Below are 12877 nucleotides of genomic sequence, written 5' to 3'. Positions count from 1 at the left end.
TCACTCAATCCCCCCTAATACTCACCTGAGCCACCTCAATCCACCCTAATACTCACCTGAGCCCCCTCAACCCCACCAATTCTCACCTGGGCTCCCTCACTCAATCCCCCCTAATTCTCACCTGAGCACCATCAACCACCCTAACTCACCTAAGCCCCCTCACTCAATTCCCTCTAATTCTCACCTGAGCCCCCTCACTCAATCCCCCCTAATATTCACCTGAGCCCCCTCACTCAATTCCCCCCTAATATTCACCTGAGCCCCCTCACTCAACCCCCCCCTAATATTCACCTGAGCCCCCTCACTCAATCCCCCCCTAATATTCACCTGAGCCCCCTCACTCAATCACCCCTAATACTCACCTGAGCCACCTCAATCCACCCTAATACTCACCTGAGCCACCTCAATCCCCCCCTCCCCAATTCTCACCTGAGCTCCCTCACTCAATCCCCCCTAATTCTCACCTGAGCACCATCAACCACCCTAACTCACTTAAGCCCCCTCACTCAATTCCCTCTAATTCTCACCTGAGCCCCCTCACTTAATCCCCCCTAATATTCACCTGAGCCACCTCAACCCTCCTAATACTCACCTGAGCACCATCAACCACCCTAACTCACTTAAGCCCCCTCACTCAATTCCCTCTAATTCTCACCTGAGCCCCCTCACTTAATCCCCCCTAATATTCACCTGAGCCCCCTCAACCCCCCCTAATACTCACCTGAGCACCATCAACCACCCTAACTCACTTAAGCCCCCTCACTCAATTCCCTCTAATTCTCACCTGAGCCCCCTCACTTAATCCCCCCTAATATTCACCTGAGCCACCTCAACCCTCCTAATACTCACCTGAGCCCCCTCACTCAATCCCCCTCTAATATTAACCTGAGCCCCCTCACTCAACTCCCCTAATGCTCACCTGAGCCACCTCAACCCCCTTAATATTCACCTGAGCCACCTCAACCCCCTTAATATTCACCTGAGCCACCTTTAACCCTCTTAATATTCACCTGAGCCCCCTCAACCCCCCTAATATTCACCTGAGCCCCCTCAAACCCCCTAATATTCACCTGAGCCCCCTTAACCCCCTAATATTCACCTGAGCCCCCTTAACCCCCTAATATTCACCTGAGCCCCCTTAACCCCCTAATATTCACCTGAGCCCCCTTAACCCCCTTAATATTCACCTGAGCCCCCTCAACCCCCCTAATATTCACCTGAGCCCCCTCAACCCCCCTAATATTCACCTGAACCCCCTCAACCCCCCTAATATTCACCTGAACCCCTCAACCCCCCCAATACTCACCTGAGCCACCTCAACACCCCTAATATTCACCTGAGCCACCTCAACCCCCTTAATTTTCACCTGAGCCCCCATTAAACCCCCCATCCCCAATACTCAACCGTGCCCCCCTCAACCTCCCCCCAATACTCACCCTAGCCCCCCTCAATACTCAACTGAGCCCCCTCACTCAATCCGCCCTAATAGTCGCCTAAGCCCCCTCACTCAATCCACCCAATTCTCACTTGAGCCCCCTCAATCACCCCAATACTCACCTGAGCCCCCCTCACTCAATCCCCCCCTAATATTCACCTGAGCCCCCTCACTCAATCCCCCCCCTAATATTCACCTGAGCCCCCTCACTCAACCCCCCCCTAATATTCACCTGAGCCCCCTCACTCAACCCCCCCCTAATATTCACCTGAGCCCCCTCACTCAACCCCCCCCTAATATTCACCTGAGCCCCCTCACTCAACCCCCCTCTAATATTCATCTGAGCCCCCTCACTCAACCTCCCCTAATATTCACCTGAGCCCCCTCACTCAATCCGCCCTAATAGTCGCCTAAGCCCCCTCACTCAATCCACCCAATTCTCACTTGAGCCCCCTCAATCACCCCAATACTCACCTGAGCCCCCCTCACTCAATCCCCCCCTAATATTCACCTGAGCCCCCTCACTCAATCCCCCCCTAATATTCACCTGAGCCCCCTCACTCAATCCCCCCCCTAATATTCACCTGAGCCCCCTCACTCAACCCCCCCCTAATATTCACCTGAGCCCCCTCACTCAACCCCCCCCTAATATTCACCTGAGCCCCCTCACTCAATCCCCCCTAATACTCACCTGAGCCCCCTAATACTCACCTGAGCCCCCTCACTCAATCCCCCTAATACTCACCTGAGCCCCCTCAATTCACCCTAATACTCACCTGAGCCACCTCAATCCCCCCCCTCAATTCTCACCTGAGCTCCCTCACTCAATCCCCCCTAATTCTCACCTGAGCCCCCTCAACCCCCCTAATACTCACCTGAGCACCAGCAACCACCCTAACTCACCTAAGCCCCCTCACTCAATTCCCTCTAATTCTCACCTGAGCCCCCTCACTTAATCCCCCCTAATATTCACCTGAGCCACCTCAACCCCCTTAATATTCACCTGAGCCACCTCAACACCCTTAATATTCAACTGAGCCACCTCAACCCCCTCACTCAATCCCCCCCCCCTAATATTAACCTGAGCCCCCTCACTCAACTCCCCTAATGCTCACCTGAGCCACCTCAACCCCCTTAATATTCACCTGAGCCACCTCAACCCCCCCTAATATTCAACTGAGCCACCTCAACCCCCCCTAATATTCACCTGAGCCACCTCAACCCCCCTAATATTCACCTGAGCCTCCTCAACCCCCCTAATATTCATCCGAGCCTCCTCAACCCCCTTAATATTCACCTGAGCCTCCTCAACCCCCTTAATATTCACCTGAGCCACCTCAACCCCCTTAATATTCACCTGAGCCACCTCAACCCCCCTAATATTCATCCGAGCCTCCTCAACCCCCTTAATATTCACCTGAGCCTCCTCAACCCCCTTAATATTCACCTGAGCCACCTCAACCCCCTTAATATTCACCTGAGCCACCTCAACCCCCTTAATATTCACCTGAGCCTCCTCAACCCCCCTAATATTCACCTGAGCCACCTCAACCCCCCTAATATTCACCTGAGCCACCTCAACCCCCCTAATACTCACCTGAGCCTCCTCAACCCCCCTAATATTCAACTGAGCCACATCAACCCCCCTAATATTCAACTGAGCCAGCGATCGCAGCATATCGGACTGAGGGACAGAAAAACACCAGAAATGGGTTAGATCGTCCATACAGCAATCCTGATCCTTCTATCTGGCCTACTCTGGGCTTAAAGGGGATGTGACGATAAAAAGCCTTCTGGGTGCCACTCGCCTGAGCCCCCATCAAACCCCCCCCACCCCCAATACTCAACGGAGCCCCCCTCAACCCCTCCAATACTCAAATGAGCCCCTCACTCAATCCCCCCCAATAGTGACCTGAGCCCCCTCACTCAATCCCCCCAAATAGTCACCTGAGCCCCCTCAATCCCCCCAAATAGTCACCTGAGCCCCCTCACGCACCCCAATACTAACCTGAGCCCCCTCACGCACCCCAATACTAACCTGAGCCCCCTCACGCACCCCAATACTCACCTGAGCCCCCTCACTCAATCCCCCCTAATATTCACCTGAGCCCCCTCACTTAATCCCCCCTAATATTCACCTGAGCCCCCTCACTTAATCCCCCCTAATACTCACCTGAGCCACCTCACTCAATCCACCCTAATACTCACCTGAGCCACCTCAATCCACCCTACCAAATTATCACCTGAGCTCCCTCACTCAATCCCCCCTAATTCTCACCTGAGCCCCATCAACCACCCTAACTCACCTAAGCCCCCTCACTCAATTCCCTCTAATTCTCACCTGAGCCCCCTCACTTAATCCCCCCTAATATTCACCTGAGCCACCTCAACCCTCCTAATACTCACCTGAGCCCCCTCACTCAATCCCCCCTAATATTCACCTGAGCCCCCTCACTCAATCCCCTCAAATTCTCACCTGAGCCCCCTCACTCAACTCCCCTAAGTCTCACCTGAGCCACCCCAACCCCCTTAATATTCAACTGAGCCACCTCAACCCCCCTAATATTCACCTGAGCCCCCTCACCCCCCCCCCCTAAAATTCAACTGAGCCACCTCAACCCCCCCTAATATTCAACTGAGCCACCTCAACCCCCCCTAATATTCAACTGAGCCACCTCAACCCCCCCTAATATTCAACTGAGCCACCTCAACCCCCCCTAATATTCAACTGAGCCACCTCAACCCCCCCTAATATTCAACTGAGCCACCTCAACCCCCCCTAATATTCAACTGAGCCACCTCAACCCCCCCTAATATTCAACTGAGCCACCTCAACCCCCCCTAATATTCAACTGAGCCACCTCAACCCCCCCTAATATTCAACTGAGCCACCTCAACCCCCCTAATATTCACCCGAGCCACCTCAACCCCCCCCCAATATTTACCCGAGCCACCTCAACCCCCCCTAATATTCACCCGAGCCACCTCAACCCCCCCTAATATTCACCTGAGCCACCTCAACCCCCTTAATATTCACCTGAGCCACCTCAACCCCCCTAATATTCACCCGAGCCACCTCAACCCCCCTAATATTCACCCGAGCCACCTCAACCCCCCTAATATTCACCCAAACCACCTCAACCCCCCTAATATTCACCCAAACCACCTCAACCCCCCTAATATTCACCTGAGCCCCCTCAAACCCCCTAATATTCACCTGAGCCCCCTCAAACCCCCTAATATTCAACTGAGCCACCTCAACCCCCTTAATATTCAACTGAGCCACCTCAACCCCCCTAATATTCACTTGAGCCACCTCAACCCCCCTAATATTCAACTGAGCCAGCGATCGCAGCATATCGGACTGAGGGACAGAAACACCAGAAATGGGTTAGATCGTCCCATACAGCAATCCTGATCCTTCTATCTGGCCTACTCTGGGCTTAAAGGGGATGTGACGATAAAAGCCTTCTGGGTGCCACTCGCCTGAGCCCCCATCAAACCCCCCCCACCCCCAATACTCAACGGAGCCCCCCTCAACCCCTCCAATACTCAAAATGAGCCCCCTCACTCAATCCCCCCCAATAGTGACCTGAGCCCCCTCACTCAATCCCCCCCAATAGTCACCTGAGCCCCCTCACGCACCCCAATAGTCACCTGAGCCCCCTCACTCAATCACCCCTAATACTCACCTGAGCCACCTCAATCCACCCTAATACTCACCTGAGCCACCTCAATCCCCCCCTCCCCAATTCTCACCTGAGCTCCCTCACTCAATCCCCCCTAATTCTCACCTGAGCCCCCTCAACCCCCCCTAATACTCACCTGAGCACCATCAACCACCCTAACTCACCTAAGCCCCCTCACTCAATTCCCTCTAATTCTCACCTGAGCCCCCTCACTTAATCCCCCCTAATATTCACCTGAGCCACCTCAACCCTCCTAATACTCACCTGAGCCCCCTCACTCAATCCCCCTCTAATATTAACCTGAGCCCCCTCACTCAACTCCCCTAATGCTCACCTGAGCCACCTCAACCCCCTTAATATTCACCTGAGCCACCTCAACCCCCTTAATATTCACCTGAGCCACCTTTAACCCTCTTAATATTCACCTGAGCCCCCTCAACCCCCCTAATATTCACCTGAGCCCCCTCAACCCCCTTAATATTCACCTGAGCCACCTTTAACCCCCTAATATTCACCTGAGCCCCCTCAACCCCCCTAATATTCACCTGAGCCCCCTCAACCCCCCTAATATTCACCTGAGCCCCCTTAACCCCCTAATATTCACCTGAGCCCCCTCAACCCCCCTAATATTCACCTGAACCCCTCAACCCCCCAATACTCACCTGAGCCACCTCAACACCCCTAATATTCACCTGAGCCCCCATCAAACCCCCCATCCCCAATACTCAACCGTGCCCCCCTCAACCTCCCCCCAATACTCACCCTAGCCCCCCTCAATACTCAACTGAGCCCCCTCACTCAATCCCCCCTAATAGTCGCCTAAGCCCCCTCACTCAATCCACCCAATTCTCACTTGAGCCCCCTCAATCACCCCAATACTCACCTGAGCCCCCCTCACTCAATCCCCCCCTAATATTCACCTGAGCCCCCTCACTCAACCCCCCCCTAATATTCACCTGAGCCCCCTCACTCAACCCCCCCCTAATATTCACCTGAGCCCCCTCACTCAACCCCCCTCTAATATTCACCTGAGCCCCCTCACTCAACCTCCCCTAATATTCACCTGAGCCCCCTCACTCAATCCCCCCTAATACTCACCTGAGCCCCCTCACTCAATCCCCCTAATACTCACCTGAGCCCCCTCAATTCACCCTAATACTCACCTGAGCCACCTCAATCCCCCCCCTCAATTCTCACCTGAGCTCCCTCACTCAATCCCCCCTAATTCTCACCTGAGCCCCCTCAACCCCCCTAATACTCACCTGAGCACCATCAACCACCCTAACTCACCTAAGCCCCCTCACTCAATTCCCTCTAATTCTCACCTGAGCCCCCTCACTTAATCCCCCCTAATATTCACCTGAGCCACCTCAACCCCCTTAATATTCACCTGAGCCACCTCAACCCCCTCACTCAATCCCCCTCCCTAATATTAACCTGAGCCCCCTCACTCAACCCCCCCCTAATATTCACCTGAGCCCCCTCACTCAACCCCCCTCTAATATTCACCTGAGCCCCCTCACTCAACCTCCCCTAATATTCACCTGAGCCCCCTCACTCAATCCCCCCTAATACTCACCTGAGCCCCCTCACTCAATCCCCCTAATACTCACCTGAGCCCCCTCAATTCACCCTAATACTCACCTGAGCCACCTCAATCCCCCCCCTCAATTCTCACCTGAGCTCCCTCACTCAATCCCCCCTAATTCTCACCTGAGCCCCCTCAACCCCCCTAATACTCACCTGAGCACCATCAACCACCCTAACTCACCTAAGCCCCCTCACTCAATTCCCTCTAATTCTCACCTGAGCCCCCTCACTTAATCCCCCCTAATATTCACCTGAGCCACCTCAACCCCCTTAATATTCACCTGAGCCACCTCAACCCCCTCACTCAATCCCCCTCCCTAATATTAACCTGAGCCCCCTCACTCCACTCCCCTAATGCTCACCTGAGCCACCTCAACCCCCTTAATATTCACCTGAGCCACCTTTAACACCCTTAATATTCACCTGAGCCACCTCAACCCTCTTAATATTCACCTGAGCCACCTCAACCCCCCCTAATATTCAACTGAGCCACCTCAACCCCCCCTAATATTCACCTGAGCCACCTCACTCAACCCCCCCCTAATATTCACCTGAGCCCCCTCACTCAACCCCCCCCTAATATTCACCTGAGCCCCCTCACTCAACCCCCCTCTAATATTCACCTGAGCCCCCTCACTCAACCTCCCCTAATATTCACCTGAGCCCCCTCACTCAATCCCCCCTAATACTCACCTGAGCCCCCTAATACTCACCTGAGCCCCCTCACTCAATCCCCCTAATACTCACCTGAGCCCCCTCAATTCACCCTAATACTCACCTGAGCCACCTCAATCCCCCCCTCAATTCTCACCTGAGCTCCCTCACTCAATCCCCCCTAATTCTCACCTGAGCCCCCTCAACCCCCCTAATACTCACATGAGCACCATCAACCACCCTAACTCACCTAAGCCCCCTCACTCAATTCCCTCTAATTCTCACCTGAGCCCCCTCACTTAATCCCCCCTAATATTCACCTGAGCCACCTCAACCCCCTTAATATTCACCTGAGCCACCTCAACCCCCTCACTCAATCCCCCCCCCTAATATTAACCTGAGCCCCCTCACTCAACTCCCCTAATGCTCACCTGAGCCACCTCAACCCCCTTAATATTCACCTGAGCCACCTTTAACACCCTTAATATTCACCTGAGCCACCTCAACCCCCTTAATATTCACCTGAGCCACCTCAACCCCCTTAATATTCACCTGAGCCACCTCAACCCCCCCTAATATTCAACTGAGCCACCTCAACCCCCCCTAATATTCACCTGAGCCACCTCAACCCCCCCTAATATTCACCTGAGCCACCTCAACCCCCCTAATATTCATCCGAGCCACCTCAACCCCCTTAATATTCACCTGAGCCACCTCAACCCCCTTAATATTCACCTGAGCCACCTCAACCCCCTTAATATTCACCTGAGCCTCCTCAACCCCCCTAATATTCACCTGAGCCACCTCAACCCCCCTAATACTCACCTGAGCCTCCTCAACCCCCCTAATATTCAATTGAGCCACATCAACCCCCCTAATATTCAACTGAGCCAGCGATCGCAGCATATCGGACTGAGGGACAGAAAAACACCAGAAATGGGTTAGATCGTCCATACAGCAATCCTGATCCTTCTATCTGGCCTACTCTGGGCTTAAAGGGGATGTGACGATAAAAAGCCTTCTGGGTGCCACTCGCCTGAGCCCCCATCAAACCCCCCCCCACCCCCAATACTCAACCGAGCCCCCCTCAACCCCTCCAATACTCAAATGAGCCCCCTCACTCAATCCCCCCCAATAGTGACCTGAGCCCCCTCACTCAATCCCCCCCAATAGTCACCTGAGCCCCCTCACGCACCCCAATAGTCACCTGAGCCCCCTCACGCACCCCAATACTAACCTGAGCCCCCTCACGCACCCCAATACTCACCTGAGCCCCCTCACTCAATCCCCCCTAATATTCACCTGAGCCCCCTCACTTAATCCCCCCTAATATTCACCTGAGCCCCCTCACTTAATCCCCCCTAATACTCACCTGAGCCACCTCACTCAATCCACCCTAATACTCACCTGAGCCACCTCAATCCACCCTACCAAATTATCACCTGAGCTCCCTCACTCAATCCCCCCTAATTCTCACCTGAGCCCCATCAACCACCCTAACTCACCTAAGCCCCCTCACTCAATTCCCTCTAATTCTCACCTGAGCCCCCTCACTTAATCCCCCCTAATATTCACCTGAGCCACCTCAACCCTCCTAATACTCACCTGAGCCCCCTCACTCAATCCCCCCTAATATTCACCTGAGCCCCCTCACTCAATCCCCTCAAATTCTCACCTGAGCCCCCTCACTCAACTCCCCTAATGCTCACCTGAGCCACCCCAACCCCCTTAATATTCAACTGAGCCACCTCAACCCCCCTAATATTCACCTGAGCCCCCTCACCCCCCCCCCCAATACTCACCTGAGCCACCTCAACACCCTTAATATTCAACTGAGCCACCTCAACCCCCCCTAAAATTCAACTGAGCCACCTCAACCCCCCCTAAAATTCAACTGAGCCACCTCAACCCCCCCTAATATTCAACTGAGCCACCTCAACCCCCCCTAAAATTCAACTGAGCCACCTCAACCCCCCCTAATATTCAACTGAGCCACCTCAACCCCCCCTAATATTCAACTGAGCCACCTCCACCCCCCTAATATTCAACTGAGCCACCTCAACCCCCCTAATACTCACCTGAGCCACCTCAACCCCCTTAATACTCACCTGAGCCACCTCAACTCCCTTAATACTCACCTGAGCCACCTCAACCCCCTTAATATTCACCTGAGCCTCCTCAACCCCCCTAATATTCACCCGAGCCACCTCAACCCCCCTAATATTCACCCAAACCACCTCAACCCCCCTAATATTCACCTGAGCCCCCTCAACCCCCCTAATATTCACCTGAGCCCCCTCAAACCCCCTAATATTCACCTGAGCCACCTCAACCCCCTTAATATTCAACTGAGCCACCTCAACCCCCTTAATATTCAACTGAGCCACCTCAACCCCCCTAATATTCACTTGAGCCACCTCAACCCCCCTAATATTCACTTGAGCCACCTCAACCCCCCTAATATTCAACTGAGCCAGCGATGGCAGCATATCGGACTGAGGGACAGAAACACCAGAAATGGGTTAGATCGTCCCATACAGCAATCCTGATCCTTCTATCTGGCCTACTCTGGGCTTAAAGGGGATGTGACGATAAAAAGCCTTCTGGGTGCCACTCGCCTGAGCCCCCATCAAACCCCCCCCACCCCCAATACTCAACGGAGCCCCCCTCAACCCCTCCAATACTCAAATGAGCCCCCTCACTCAATCCCCCCCCTAATAGTCACCTAAGCCCCCTCACTCAATCCCCCCCCAATAGTCACCTGAGCCCCCTCACGCACCCCAATACTCACCTGAGCCCCCTCAATCCCCCCTAATATTCACCTGAGCCCCCTCACTCAATCCCCCCTAATACTCACCTAAGCCCCCTCACTTAATCCCCCCTAATACTCACCTGAGCCCCCTCACTCAATCCACCCTAATGCTCACCTGAGCCACCTCAATCCACCCCAATACTCACCTGAGCCCAAATTCTCACCTGAGCTCCCTCACTCAATCCCCCCCAATTCTCACCTGAGCCCCCTTAACCCCCCTAATACTCATCTGAGCCCCCTCAATCCCCCTAATACTCACCTGAGCCACCCCAACCCCCTTAATATTCAACTGAGCCACCTCAACCCCCCTAATATTCACCCGAGCCCCCTCAACCCCCCTAATATTCACCCGAGCCACCTCAACCCCCCCCCAATATTTACCCGAGCCACCTCAACCCCCCCTAATATTCACCCGAGCCACCTCAACCCCCCCTAATATTCACCCGAGCCACCTCAACCCCCCCTAATATTCACCCGAGCCACCTCAACACCCCCTAATATTCACCCGAGCCACCTCAACCCCCCCCTAATATTCACCTGAGCCCCCTCAAACCCCCTAATATTCATCTGAGCCACCTCAACCCCCTTAATATTCAACTGAGCCACCTCAACCCCCCTAATATTCACCTGAGCCACCTCAACCCCCCCTAATATTCACCTGAGCCATCTAGATACAGCGATGTTGAGGAGTGACTCGCCTGCCCAAATGCGGATCATGTGACCACATGTATGGAAAACAGACCTGATTGGCCAGCCTTTGATACAATCGCTCCTCTAGACACCTACCATGCAGACTATGGGCTCCAGTAGTTTATCGCCTTGCACCTCCATCCAAGTCATCTCAATGGCTCCGGGGTCTCCAGGGGAACACGGCGTTAGCAGGTCGTCCACCGTGGCACCGGGGTTAGTACGAGACGGACCCCGAACCTGACACATACAGAAGAACAACCAATCAGAACATCCGTCACACGGATATCCTAAAACAGAGGAGATTTCTGGCACTTTACCTTCTTGAAGTGCGTGGCGGATTGCACTTTGCGCACCGGTTGCATTAATGCGTCCCGTACGATGACACTGATATCTGCCCCTGAGTAGCCATCGGTTTTCTGGGCCAACTCCCGAATATTCACCTCACTTAGGCTGTGGGGGGTGTTCCCGAGGTGCAGGCGGAACACCTGAGCTCTGGCCGCTTCCTCTGGTAGTGGGATGTATATTCTCTTCTCAAACCTGAGGAGAAGAACAGCAAATCGTCTACAGGAGAACGCAACGCATGCATGGCCTAGAAAGAGATGAAAAAGCTGCAATACGGAACAGCGCTGCACTTTATAAAGTGGAAGAAAAGGCCATCTATTCCTCCACCCCTCCCCCACCTATCCTGTATAGGAATAATCTGTGTACTTACCTAATCCACTCATTGGACTAGTATAACCGCACTGCGCTTTATAAAGTGGAAGAAAGGGCCAACTTTATATTTGCAGCAGATTTTTTTTGCTTTAGAAAAGCTTTCAGGATCAGAGACACATCTATAGAATTGGCAAAGTTCCTGCTCCCTACTAGAGATGAGCTCAGGAGTTCTATGTCAGTGCCCTCTATATGTAGCTATGCCTAAATTTACACTTTGTTTGCAAGTGCTGCGGGGGAGGAAGGACCCGACCCCTTTGTTTACAAGTGCTGCGGGGGTGGAAGGACCAATCCCCTTTGTTTACATGTGCTGCGGGGGAGGGAAGCCCCACCCCCTTTGTTTACATGTGCTGCGGGGAGGAAGGACCCGGTCCCTTTGTTTACAAGTGCTGCGGGGGAGGAAGGACCAATCCCCTTTGTTTACATGTGCTGCGGGGGAGGGAGGGGGAGACCCGACCCCTTCGTTTACATATGCTGCAGGGGAGGAAGCACCCGACCCCTTTGTTTACATGTGCTGCGGGGGAGGAAGGAATTGGGCCATTTGTTTTACGGGGGAGGAAGGACCTGGCCCATAGCTAACCAGAGTTAAAAAATAAATAAAAAAGTAAAAAGTAAAATAATCACAATAGATAGAAATGATTTCAGAGGACCCCCAAACTCATCTCTGACCGAGGTGGAATGTCGGACCTTTGCAGGGAGACCACTGCTTTTACAAGGGTCTTTATCTACAGCAAGCTGACAGGAAAAAACTGGACATCCTGAGTAGCTGTGGCTGCTTTCTAATGCAAGACTTTGGATCATCACTGAGTAAAGACTGCAGCAGCAGGACATGACCTGTCAGCAGCAGCAGTGAAGGATGTGTTGCCAGAAGCTCCGTTCAGTAGCGCCGGCCATCCAGGACCCTACAGACCCCCCCGCCCCCCACAGCAGCAGTGGCATTGAACCGGGACCCTTCTCCCTAGCGTCGAGGAACAAGAAAGGGATCCCCCCGGGCCCCACTCACCTAGCCCAGCCTAGCGCGCTTGATGCAGTCAGTCTTGTGGGGAGACTCACAAGACACCCCGCGGTTCGGGCCTAGCTCCGGCCAGTTGCCGGTCCGCAGCTTCACCCCCTTCACCAGCCTCCTTTGGAAGGCCGAGGCACCCACTCCGACCGGACCGTACCCTCCATCCACGAATGGGACCAGAGCAACACCGGGAACCTGGAGACCAAGACAGCCCGCGGCTCCTGACCCTAGCCCATCTGTTGGGCATCATGCACAGCCACCGTTGGTCGCCTTTGCTCTAGCTAGCTAGA

General features: G+C 53.8%; 1 protein-coding gene across 1 annotated transcript in view; it reads right to left on the bottom strand.

Annotated features, from left to right (window-relative positions):
• LOC143926521 (vacuolar protein sorting-associated protein 4A) overlaps positions 1-12877 on the bottom strand; it is a gene marked incomplete at its 5' end in the record, with an annotated part of 33244 nt that overhangs the window by 2201 nt on the left and 18166 nt on the right. The window contains 2 exon segments of the mRNA XM_077450316.1: positions 10967-11107; positions 11188-11407. Coding sequence (XP_077306442.1) covers positions 10967-11107; positions 11188-11407 — 361 coding nt within the window.

The sequence above is a fragment of the Lithobates pipiens genome, unplaced genomic scaffold (genome assembly GCF_037356315.1).
Source record: "Lithobates pipiens isolate NorthernLeopardFrog02 unplaced genomic scaffold, aLitPip1_a1.2 Scaffold_10, whole genome shotgun sequence".
In the NCBI taxonomy this organism is placed as follows: domain Eukaryota; kingdom Metazoa; phylum Chordata; class Amphibia; order Anura; family Ranidae; genus Lithobates; species Lithobates pipiens.
Note: the sequence above shows the minus strand (reverse complement) of the source record. Positions and strands in the feature narration are given on the sequence as shown.